Source organism: Perognathus longimembris, chromosome 2, assembly GCF_023159225.1.
Source record: "Perognathus longimembris pacificus isolate PPM17 chromosome 2, ASM2315922v1, whole genome shotgun sequence".
Classification (NCBI taxonomy): domain Eukaryota; kingdom Metazoa; phylum Chordata; class Mammalia; order Rodentia; family Heteromyidae; genus Perognathus; species Perognathus longimembris.
Window position 1 is genome coordinate 21906631 of NC_063162.1, and position 12936 is coordinate 21919566.

General features: G+C 37.5%; 1 protein-coding gene across 12 annotated transcripts in view; it reads right to left on the reverse strand.

Moving 5' to 3' along the window:
* Btrc (beta-transducin repeat containing E3 ubiquitin protein ligase) overlaps positions 1-12936 on the reverse strand; it is a 157326-nt gene that overhangs the window by 13903 nt on the left and 130487 nt on the right. For all 12 annotated transcript variants that reach the window (XM_048338419.1, XM_048338418.1, XM_048338413.1 and 9 more), the window contains 6 exons: positions 9925-10111; positions 4605-4701; positions 3951-4088; positions 3362-3480; positions 911-1160; positions 197-315 (listed from right to left, as the gene is read on the reverse strand). In XM_048338419.1, the coding sequence (XP_048194376.1) occupies positions 197-315; positions 911-1160; positions 3362-3480; positions 3951-4088; positions 4605-4701; positions 9925-10111 (910 nt within the window). The remainder of the gene's footprint in view (positions 1-196; positions 316-910; positions 1161-3361; positions 3481-3950; positions 4089-4604; positions 4702-9924; positions 10112-12936) is intronic.

Genomic DNA, 12936 nt, shown 5'->3' on the forward strand with positions numbered 1-12936 from the left:
ATAAACTATTATGGGAAGGAAACACACCAAACAAAAGGCTTTGTTATGGTGTCTGCATAAGAAAAAGTTTTGACTTGTAAGCTATAGAAAGGAAAAAAAAAATTATCCACACAGTAGAAGATCATAGGATCTGTACATAAATAGCAAATGGGAGGATAACAGTGACCCCGTTGAGGAAAGGGCTCCTGCTGCTCACCTGATAGTGTTGTCAGAGGAACCACTCACCACCAGCCGATCTCTGTACTGCAAACAGGCAATGCCTCGTTTGTGTCCATTTAGGGTCCTTACAAATTCACAAGTACTTGTGTTCCATACCTGAGCCAGAAATTGACATTAAGAGGTTGATTTGGTGTTTTTCCTGGCAAAATCTATGGCAACTGGAGTCAGCTATGTAGAGAAATAGGACTGAGCAGGGATGGGGAATGTTTTTTTCTGCCAAGGGCCATTTAGATATTTGTAACACCATTTGAGAGCCATATGAAATGATTAACACAGGCAGATGGCCACAGGGAGTAGATGAGAGCATATATTTCTGTCCCATCATGTACCAAATGACATTGTGGCCTTATATAGTCTGCAAGCTGGACATTTCTCCAACTCTAGCGATGCAAACTTCTCAAAGAGAACAATGCAAAAGACAAACTAAATTAATGGCAATATAGGGCTAATTTGAAACTGGATGCAATGAGATTTAGTACTCAGGATAGTCTGATTTTGTGGTATGTTTTCTTTAACTTTTTCTTCAGCCAAAATTGTTTCACACATTCATCACTCTTCTACACAAGCTGAACTTTGAACTTAATATTACATTATTTTACACTGATGATTTAAATATGCAGTTGTCCTTGATCAAACTTTCACACAAACTTCCTATTCCAAGATAGAAACTTAGTAAAAACTGTCTTACTACCTTTATAGTTCTATCCCCAGATGCAGAAACAATGTACTTGTCATCAAAGTCTACAACGTTGACAGCAGCTCGGTGTCCGACCAGTACCCTCCGGAGAGTGATGTCAGTTGGGGAGGCCATATCCCAAACAGCAATAGAACGATCTTTGGAGCAGGTCACCATCATGCCATTATTGAAACGCAAGTGCAGAACTGCTTCACAATGGTGAATCAGCGTGTTAAGCATTTCACCTGTATTTACATCCCACACTCTGGAAGAGATAGCTGAGAGTTAGATGGTATTCAAACTACAATGTGTTAGCTATATTTGGTGAAGATGCTCTCCATCTCTCCATGTTGTCATGGGAAGTATCATACTTCACTTTCCTTTTGCAGCACTGAGGGAGAAAACTGATAGACCATAGAGAAATGGTAGAAAGAAAGAGGACTGGATAGGAAGAGCAAGAAAAGGAAAGGGATGGGAGTGTAGTTGGGGGTGGAATCCTTAAGACCTGAAATCTGGTTAAGCTGTGGAGGTCAGGGATAAAGTAGCAGCTACCACAATCTGACAACTTGGCCCAGACTTAAAGATAAATACTTTCATAGTTAGTTCTAAACCAGCTTGGATAATATAGCAAGATCCTGTTTCAAAAAAAAACAACCAGAAAACCAAACAACAAAATGAAACTTCACATTCAAATTGACACCCAGAAGAATATATATTTTATGTACGTATGATGTATGTGCATATGTATCCACATGTTTTTTCCTGAGACAAGGGTCTTAATGCACCCAGGCTGGTTTCAAATTCCCTAGGTAACTGAGGATGGCCTTGATCTCACAACCCTCCTGCCTCTGCCTAGGTGGCACTCTACCCTTCGGGTCACACACAGCTCGTGTGTGTGTGTGTGGTTAATTGAAGATAAAGAGTCTTAGGGACTTTTCTGCTCAGGTTGACTTCAAACTTCAATCCTCAGATCTTAGCCTGCTGAGTAACTCAACTAGGATTGAGCCTGGTTTAGGGAGATACATTATAAATGAGCAATCTGATTAATAACAGCATTAGTGTTTATCCTCAGGAATCAGAACTGGTAAGGACCAAGACACTTCTGTCACAGACTCACATTGTCATGATACATTTTATTTTACCTTGACTATTTTTATGTATTAATTTTGGTTTTTATAATATTTTATTTCCTTCTTCCAGTTTTACTTCTGCTCCCCTTAAAAAAACCATTTTCTAGATTGGGCTGTGACTCAGTGGAAGATGAGTAAGGTCCTGGGTTCAAGCTTAGTACCATGGGGGGAAAGTAATTTTCGCCTTATCTTATAAATGACACAGACATTTATAATGCTTTGGCTCCTGTGAGGTACTCCAAAAACACTGATAAATGTTCAATGTTGACAACTGCAAAGACTGAATTTGCTATGCCTTAAAGTCAAAAGACAAGAACTAGGGAGCAACTGTTTTTATTCACAAAGGATAACTTACAATGGTAAACATTTAACTTTAGAGAACGTAACACAGTTAACTGCTTTTTTTATCCTAAAGTTTTTTTTTTGAGTTACTTTTGATGCATTATGTTTGCTAAATCCTTTAGCTTAAGGCAAAATCTCTAACAGAGGTTTCCAGCAGTGTTGCTGGTACCCAGAATTTGAACTACACTGGACTCCAGCAGCATAATGGCTGTGTCATCAAATCACTGAATGCCTCTGGAAATTGAGGGCCCCTCCCTCAGTGAAGCACGCAATTATACACTGCAGGAATAAGAGAGGAGAGGCTGGCAAAGAGAGAGCATGGCTCACCTGTATGCACTTTAAAGCAATAATGCATACCTCTGCTACAGTTACAAACGCCTAACAGGAAGGTTTCACTCAATTCCCATCATTTCCCCTTTGAGGTAGTGTTTGTTAAGAAATGCAAGATTTACCACAAAGTTTCTATAATGGATGATTCTCCAAATTAAAAAACAACATAAAGCCAGGCCCCGGTGGATCAAGCCTGAGATACTAGTTAACTTAGGAGGCTGTGATCTGAGGATCATGGTTCAAAGCCAGCTAGGGTAAGGAAAATATATGAGGTTCTTATGTCTAATTAACCAACAAAAAGGTGAAAGTGGAGCTGTGGCTCAAGTAGAATAGCACCAGTGTTGAGAAAAAAAAAAAAAATATATATATATATATCTCAGGGACCAGGCCTTTAAGTTCAAGTCTCAGGACTGGCACAAAAAATAATAAAATAAAAAACATAAAACATAATTTTTTTCTTTATTGTGCAAAAATGTGAACTTAACCCAATTATTCCACTATCAAGTTTTATGATCTAGATTAACAAAATGGTAGGGGGGGAGCTGACTATCTTCTTTAGTTCCAATATTATGTTCACGTATTATATACAAAATTACTACCTATGACAAAGAATAGAGCAGATCAGATGGTTCACAATTCAAAAAATTCATCTGAAATTTTCTACCTGACTGTGGAATCCGATGATCCAGTTATGATCACCCTCTCGTCATACTGGAGACACAGGACAGAACCTGTGTGGCCTGTGAGAATTCGCTTGCATTCCAATGTGCTTTTATCCCAGATCTAAAATGGCAAACAAGATCCTTTTAATCACTGTGATAATGGGGTGCTGTGGAGACTTGTTTGCTCTCTTATGTGTTTGATTTCCCCAAAGCATGAAAGCCTGGAGTGGCAGTGGAGTGCATTCTTTTCTATAGATATAGTTAAGCACTTGTGTATATATGGCTTCAGTTCTAATGCAAACTTGATCCTTTTCATTAAGGTATAGGGATAGCCTATAATTATGAGGGCCAAAGAGTAATGGTCCCCCTCAGTGTATTTCAAGAAGGGAATTTAGCCCTAGGACTACCATTTGTGTGCTATTCTGGTGGAAAGCAGACTTTTGTCCTTTAAGAAAATTATGTTGATTTTGGTGCTGAAACCAATATAAACTTCTTGCTTTCTAAATGCTTGAGGTTTATGGCTCAGGTTGTTTTGTGAACATGATCAATGCTGCTCCCTTAGCTTGCATCCCTCAATCAATGAAGCCTCACCTTGATTGTGTTGTCCCGAAGGCCGCTTACTATTTTCTGGTCATCATACTGTAAACAGTAAACTCCTTTGCTCGTTTCACTTCGGCAATGGATTCTCTGTAAACTGTGTCTTCCACATCTCCAATTAGATTCTATTGTCTAAGAAGAAGTAGAAATAGGTAGTTAATTAGGAAAGAATCTGAACCAAAGTCTTTCTTAGGCGACATCAATGGCAATCCGTGACTCATTGTGTCACTCCTGGGGATACATGGACCTTAAGGTAAACTAAAATACATGCACTAAATAAATAATGCTGTGTGCTTAGTGCTCTTAATAAATATGTGGTGGCCATTTCTGCCAATGAACTCCAGGGAAACTCAATTCAAAAGACATGAATACTAGCTTTGGAGTATAAACTTAACAGTCTTACTGTTATTGGAAGAAGACAGCAAGCTTTCTAATTTTCTCTCATCTATATATCTATCAGCAAACAACTTTCTTAAAGTTTTACAAAATTTGCCTGGCTACTTATCAACAATTCCATTCACTTGTAAAGATATTAGTTTTTAACCCACAATGATAAACTTTAATGTTTTTCTGTAATAACTCTGTAACTAAAGAATACTAATGATTCTCTATCATTTGATAAACATTCAAAAATACATAGATTCTTACCTCAATATCTTGTATAATTTTAGGATAAAGTGCTCTATAAAAAGAGTTGGGAGGTGCGTTCCCATCAGGGGGTTTGTTTTTGAATAAATACTGTCCCCTAAAAAACAAAAATGAATCATAATACACATTTACAAGAAGCTTCATCTTTATTCAGTGTTCATTTACATTTCTTATATAACATCTATACTATCCTATCCAGTCCCATGTCAGAGAGGAGTAACTTTCTGGGCTTTAAGGCATTTGACTGACAGTGATTAGCTTTTGGGTAAATCATAGTACAGAACATAAGGTTTTCTGGCATATTATCGTTCAGAGTATAAGTGTGTGCATGCATGTGTGTATCAGAATTTATGTATTGGTCTATTAGGCCTCTGCATAGATCCATTGGCCTATCTTCTGAAAATCTTGTCAGTAATGGAATGTGTATACGGTACTGAGAATGAAAGCTTGCTAGGTAAACACTCTTAACACTGAGCCATGTCACCAGCCTGTAATTATTAGTTTTAAATGAGGACGGACCCCAGTCTTTTATGAGTCAAGTTATGCCAGTGTTAGAGGAACAAGGAGGGTAGTAGAGGTGTCTGTCAAGGAGATCAAGTTTCCAGGGGTTTATCATGTGAGGTAAAGGTATGTTGTTGGCTAGTCACCCAGGCCATTTAAGATCAGCACAGTTCTCTCTCTCTCTCTCTCTCTCTGGCTTGGTCTCAGGGCCAGGGTGCTGTCCCTGAGCCTGTGCAACGGGTGGCCTTTTCTGAATAGTTTATCAGAGGTAAGAGTCTCTTTCTTGCTTCGGCTGGCTTCGAACTGTGATCCTCAGATCTCAGCTGCCCGAGTAGTTAGGATTATAGGCATAAACCACTGGTGCCCGGCTTCATGGCAGTCTTTTAAAGGGGGCAACTGAGCTCACTTCAAAAGAAGGATTACACAAATGTTCAGCCACAAAAAGGGAAGAAAAAAGAAACGCCTAAGAGCTGTGTATCTAAGCTATAAAACTGACTTTCACAGGTAGGTTCCTGGCCATGTAAACACATACATGCATTTACTGCTTTTCCTTGATTCCACTGAGCGGCATTTGTTAGCTCTCCTTCCTTATGACAGCACATTTCTGGAATACTTATATCCCAAGCTAGATCTTTGGTACCAAAAAAAATCAGTAAATGGCAATCACTTCCTGCTGGGTAAAAAATTTAATTCCTCATCCTGAAGTTAAGAACCCACCAAACACGGTGTGGAAGCTAGTAAACCCCACTATGGGTGTACTAACTGCTGTTCTCACTGGCACAGTGCCTTGCAAAGTGGAGAGAGGCAGAAATGCCTCTGAGTGTAATCCTGGCACCAGAGAAATCATGTTTTCTCTGGGCCAACCATCCACTCCTCCTCTACAGCTCCATTAAAATATAATTAATCGTTCACTGTCTCCAGGAGTGCTTCTTCCCTGCCCTCTTCCTATTAGAATACCTTCAAAATTAGTTGAAAAATGTCCTATCAGGAAAATGGTGCACTCTGACTTTTGTGATACTTTTGAAAAGAAAATTTACAATGAAGAAGTGTAAATAATAGTTTTCAAAGGTGAATAATGAAACATGATATACACACATTAAGAAAAGGGAAAACAAGATACATTATCAAACAATTCTGGATCAAAGGTATATTTACTAAACAATAAGTCTTTTGGTTTTCAAGTATTTAAGATTTTCTAAGCTCTATGTATTTTATTTTGCAAGTTTTTAAGGTTACTGAACACTTTACATTCAAATAATAGATATTATTTTATTTTTTGTTGGTCGTGGGGCTTTAACCTGGGTCCTAGGCACTGTCCTTGAGCTCTTTTTTGCTCAAGGCTAGCTATCTACCACTTTGAGCCATAGCGCCACTTAGGGTTTTCTGGTGGTTAATTGGTCTCACAGTTTCTGGCCCAGGTTGGCTTTGAACCACAATCCTCAGACCTCAGCCTCCTCAAGAGCTAGGATTACAGGTGTGAGCCACCAGCACTTGGCAATTAATAGATTTTTTTAAAAGGGAAGCTTGTAGGTCTGACTCCAGAGGCCATCATTCCTGAGAGTCTTGTCTTTTTCTCCATCTCTGGCAATCCTAAGATTTCTTCATGTGCAAAAACATTTTGCTAAATCCTCAGGAAACAGAAATCATATGAACTTCTGTTATTGTTTTCTATCCCATTATTTTTATCATGACTTAATAGATTATCTGAATTTCTCTAACTCAAAAGTACTACAAAAGCAGTGGCTGGATACTGAAAACTGGTTTCTCAGTCTGTATCTATGTTTTAAGTAAAAATCTTCTACAATGTAAGCTCTTGACAACAGGGACCACTTCTTTGTGAAATGTGAAGCACGAATGAGAGTGGGAGTACATGATAAATGTGAAATATTAAGTTCAGAATGTTATCATAAAGTGTGATCTGCTGATTAAGAAAATGGACTTTTCCCAAGTGGTTTTTTATTATACTTTTAAGAGTTACCATTACAGAGAAGAGAACATATTCAATATTATTCAAGAGAGAAAATGGCAAAGTTCATGCCCCAGGGAGCAGACTGCCAAATCCATCTAGGTATAAAATAAAACAGTGAAGTTTAAGTTAAATCTTTGTGATTCAAAGGTTTATTGGACAATTATATTTACTTGTTTATCACTGAGTAGAAAAATGAAAAATACTTTCAAAAACAGTAGATGGGGAAAGATCTAATAGACTATTGACATTATCAAGGCTTAGTAGCGTAACTTCAAAAGAAAACAAGAACCCAATCATAAATAATAATTATTATTAGTTATTATAATTTTATTTCTTAAAAGGGAAGAAAACCAAGACATGCTTGCTATTGCAGCATTCAGGGAGCTGAGACAGGAGAACAGAGTTTGAGGCGTCTGATCTACCTTTAAAAAAAAAAATCTACAAACCCATCAACAAACAAAAGGAAAGATCAATGAACACAAGGAGGCAAACTGGGTGGAGGGTATTTGTGTATTCATGGGAATATATACCAAGTTAAGAGGATAAATGTGGACAAAGACAGGAATGTAGTCAGAATTCTGAAGCATAGTTTAAAAAAGCAGGAGTAGATTTCTTGGTTGAAGAGGAGAAAGAGTGGTTATCACTGAATCCTGGAATATTTCTGTATCTTTATGCTCTCTGTCAAAAAACCCAAAAGCTTAAAAAAAATGAATGATAGTTATTACCTTTGTAACTAATATAACATATCTTGCTGTTCAGAGTAGAGTCTGTAAAGCAAATTTGTAGAGTCTACTTTTTTTACCTTCAGTATTTTCACATTCACATGGCCCAAACTGCCCACTTATTTCTAGTTCTTCTTGCCTTCTGAAAAAGACTTAATCAACTTCCAATGTCTCAGATTTACTGTCATTCAGAGTCCAAATGGGGGCAAAGTACATTTCAACAAGGGACCAAATCTTTATAGCTAAGTTGTATTTTCTACAAGTGCATTTTAATGTCAGTAGTTGTGTGGAGGAGAGCTCTTGTTTTTTTCCTGAGGGCTACAGAACATTTCCCACCTGCCCAAAACTTTTACCATATAGGAAACTGCTTGCTCTACTGACAATGCTGTTCTTGGCATCAGCAAAATGATGGACTATGAATGTCAAACAGCTACATACTTACATGTTTGTCTCTATATATATTACAGGAGAGTTTATTTCCAAACTACAAAGTTAGTTATGAAAGATTAAATTTCTATTTTTCTACAGAACAAAACAAAGGAGAAAACGAGAATTTATTTTTACAATTATATAGACAAATAATTGTTTTTGTTTTCTTTAACCTTTTGAAATAAAAGGTTTAAAAAGTCTTTCTGAAAGCCAGAATGGCTGAACTCTTAACAGTTAGGTGTCTTTATATTTATGTGTTAATGAATTTTAAAGACACAAAAAAGAAGGAGTGCTAGTCACATTTTGATAAAAATTCCATGAGTAAGTTTATCTTGCAGCATATATGTTTCATTTTATTTTTGTGTCAGGGTCTTGATATACAACTTAGGCTTGGCCTTAAACTCTTGATCTTCCTGTTTGCCTCCCAAGTGCTAGGATTTCAGGTGAGTAATAGCATATCTGGCAATCTTAATTAATACTCTTAACTCTTGTGGCTGGGAATATGGCCTAGTGGTAGAGTGCTTGCCCTGTAAACATGAAGCCCTGGGTTCAATTCCTCAGCACCACACATATAGAAAAAGCCAGAAGTGGCGCTGTGGCTTAAGTGGTAGAGTGATAGCCTTGAACAAAAGGAGCTCAGGGACAGTGCCCAGACCTGAGTTCAATTCCCAGATGGACCCCCAACAACAAAAAAAATTTCTCAGACTTTTCTGCCTGGCCTGGCTATATACTTTGCACCTAGCTTTTGACTTCCTGATAGAATTTTGTTTCAAAATGTCACTATTTAAAAAAAAAGACATCTTCTAGAAGTTCTAATAAAATAGTATCATTATATTAAAAGAACAGCAAAATTGTTGAACACTTTTAGGCCACTAACTACATAATGCCTTAGGGAATTCAGAATTAAGCAAGAAAAACTAAAGAAAATATGAGTCTTGGATTAGACCCCCCGGCTCCCCCCCCCAAAAGAAGAAGAAACAAAAGGCTGGAAATGTGGTGTAGTGGTAGAGTGCTTGCCTAGCATGCATGAAGCCCTAGGTTGATTCCTCAGCACCACATAAACACAAAAAGCTGCAAGTGGCACTGTGGCTCAAGTGGTAGAGTGCTAGACTTGAGTAAAAAGAAGCCAGGGACAGTGCTCAGGCCATGAGTTCAAGGCCCAGGAATGGCAAAAGCGAGAGAGAAAGGGGGGGGTGGCGGAGAGAAACAATGATTTATACCAAGTATGACTTTTCATTCTTTTTGGTAGTTACAATTCTTCTTGGCATGGAAAAAAAACTTTAAAAATCTTCAGGAGAAAACAATCATTTGTCTTAGATTAGGAAAAAGCTACATATGATAGTGTGTATCTGGTTTCAAAGCCATCTAATTGTCTAATAAATTACCCATTAGCCTTTTTTGCACAATACCAATTTGTACCCAGAAAGCAGAATGCTTTAAACAGGAGGGCAGTTAGCTTTCTATTATTATTTTTTGCAAAGCCCTATTAACATGGGTACTTTGTCACTTTATGAATGATTTATCAGAAGAAAAACTGGTAAGTATATGAACTATTCTTTTACATTTTTTAGCTACATACAAATCAGCAAAATAACCACATTAAATCATCAGTGGTCTCATTCGATCCCAACAATCTTCCCATGATTCTGAATGGCCAGGTGTGGAAACTCTTTGACAGGAAGAAAGTTAAAAGGCTCACCACCCTCTTCGTTCTGCCAGGCCTCTCCACAGAGAATCTGTCCTGACCATTCTCTCGATGAGCTTCTTCCATAACATGCCATCCGATGTCACTCGGTACCATTCTTTACATACAAGTTCAGCAGCACATAGTGATTTGGCATCCAAGTATGACAGAATGTTCTCAGCAATATGATCCAAACCCCGAGCTTTCAGAGGGGGGAGGGGAAGAACAAAGCAAAAGAAGAGAGGTGGTGAATGATTTCTTTACACTTTTCAGCTGTTCTGTCATTTAAAACAGAACAGTACTGTTCAGCTATGAAGACATACTATTGTCCCTAGTGCAGTCCAGTTTCTTTTTCAAACAGAGGCTTGGGTAAAATGAGTGTCAATAATTTTTCCATAAGGTTACAGAAATGAACAGTATTTTCCATCTTCCTTTAGATAAGGAAGTTAAAGCTAACAACCAGCAAAACCCCCAAGACATTAAAAATAAAAAGGATTCCAGAAAACAATTCACATCTATCTATATGGATTTCAGCACTAGGGGATGTTCTATGGATGGCATCTCAAACTCTGTGATTCAGACTCCCCCAAATCTCGATATTAGGTCCATTTCTCATTCTGTTCCTATTACTGCTGCAGTTCCAAAGCTATTCAGTAAAAGAAATATCCTTGAAATGTACTGAGGGAGAAACACTAAGTCAGAATGTGCTGGGTTATAGAATTCTGGACATGCAGAAAGGAGAGGAGAAGGAAATGCAGACTGATAAAAAAAAAAATCCTGTGAGGAAAGACATAGAGACGTCTTTTAAATTCAAGGATTTTAACTTCATGTTAAAGAAACTGTATTTGAGAACTACTACTACTATAAAATCTAAATGACAGGTGACCAAAATGAAAAAAAATCCACAAACGTGGCTAGCATTTCAGATAATATTATATAGAATGTGCAAAGGGAAACACTGGCAATTAGATCTCGAACTGTATAAAGCGCAATGCTTCCTAATTAAAGTTCTTCACTACTCAAATCTATTCTGAGGCCTCGGTGGAAAGGACACACCTTGTATGACAGGAAAGCTACACTAGTAAGCATTTTTTGTTCTTTTAGCTACTGCTCTAAGTTTACAAAGTAAGTGAGACAAATCTATTTGAGGTTATTCCTCTATGTGGATAACCTAACAGAGGTTTTCTCAAGTACAGAAGGATTTCCTCAGACTCTGCTTTCCATTGGCAAAAATTTAAAAGAAACTAAAATACCAAATTTCACTTTGTGTTTTTCTCCTGAATTATACAAAGAGACACTTGGATGCTAATAGTAACAATACAAATATGTTTATTAAACATAATTCTAATTATAAAAATTATATGGCTATCTGTCACATTCTCCAGCAGACAGGGGAAGAAATGGATCTTGTTTGGCTTGCATCACATGTTAATGTTTAGGCATAAACAGATGGAGGCATCCATCACCTAATTCTTATTAAAGGAACATGACTAGAAGCCAATTAAAAATATAATAATTAGTTCTTCATGCAAAATACAATTATGGTACAATTCCTGAATCTTTATATTGAAACTTCGACACCATCAGAAGGTTTCCAAAGGCAGTCCAATATTTTTAATGGCTGCCATCAAATTGCTCTGATCATTTACTATGTACCTGTAATAAGTTGTTGGAAGTAATTTCACCTAACACTCCAAACAAAACCATTACATTAATGCATTACAGGCATTTTTTGAAGTAGTTTGGTTTACTAAATGTAGCCAGATGGTAGAGGTTTATAAGTGCAAATGGCCATAAAGCATTAGACATGATTTAATACCTCATAGAGTGGTCAGCAAATACACCCTAGGGATCAGTATTAGGCAAAATACACTGGTCTAATCATCTCCTGTTCAATTCTTAGTAGTATAAACTTGAGATAGTAGCTTGTCTCAGTGACTGGGGAGAACACAGTAATAGGTACAGTCAGATCGTACAAAGAAAACTGCCTGTGGCTAAAACAAAATCCAATGCATTATAAGAGGGCAAAATCTATTCTATTAACAAAAGATACAGGTAAAATTCAGTTTTAAAATGGTTCTAAGATATAAACAAGCATTTATTTAATTTTCAAGGACAATTTGAATTCCAAGTTTAGAAAAAATAAAAAACTAAAAAAGGTATAACTGGCAACTATTAAAAGTCACAGTATGCAGTTTTTGAGGAGACTATTAAATTGGTATCTTTTTTTTTAGCAGATCAGCATGTACTAAAAGCCCCACAATGTTCAAACTCTTGGGTTGGGAGTACCAGAACAGATCTGTGATACAGCAATTGTCTAGTATGTGCAAGGCCCTGGGTTTAATCCCTAGTACTAAAGGAAGAGAAGAGGGGTTAGGGATATGGCCTAGTGGCAAGAGTGCTTGCCTTGCATACATGAAGCCCTGGGTTCAATTCCCCAGCACCACATATACAGAAAATGGCCAGAAATGGTGCTGTGGCTCAAGTGGCAGAGTGCTAGCCTTGAGCAAAAAGAAGCCAGGGACAGTGCTCAGGCCCTGAGTCCACGCCCCAGGACTAGCAACAAAAACAAAACCAAAAAAAAAAAAAAAAAAAAAAGAAGGAAGAGAAGAAGACAGAAGAGAGGACAGGAAAAGGAGAGAAGGGAAGGGAGGGAGGGTGATGGGTATGCTGAAGGATTCATACTCTTTAATACAGTAATTTCCCTTCAGGTATTTCTCTCTGTAAGATATTCACAAGACTAATACACATGAATATCCTCCATGGCATAATTTATAATAGGGAACATCCCCCACCCCCAGCCACTTAAAATATTCAATAAAGGGGTTAAATAATATGAGTTTTAAACCATTGGGAGGGATATTAGGGGAGTTATAAAAACTTAAAAAAGTTTAAAAAGAGCATACACTTAGGAAAAGCATGTTAATGTATTTAATGACAATGCAGGGCTGGGAAGGTGGCTTACTGGTAGAGTGCTTGCCTAGCATGCATGAAGCCCTGGGTTTGATTCCTCAGTACCACATACAC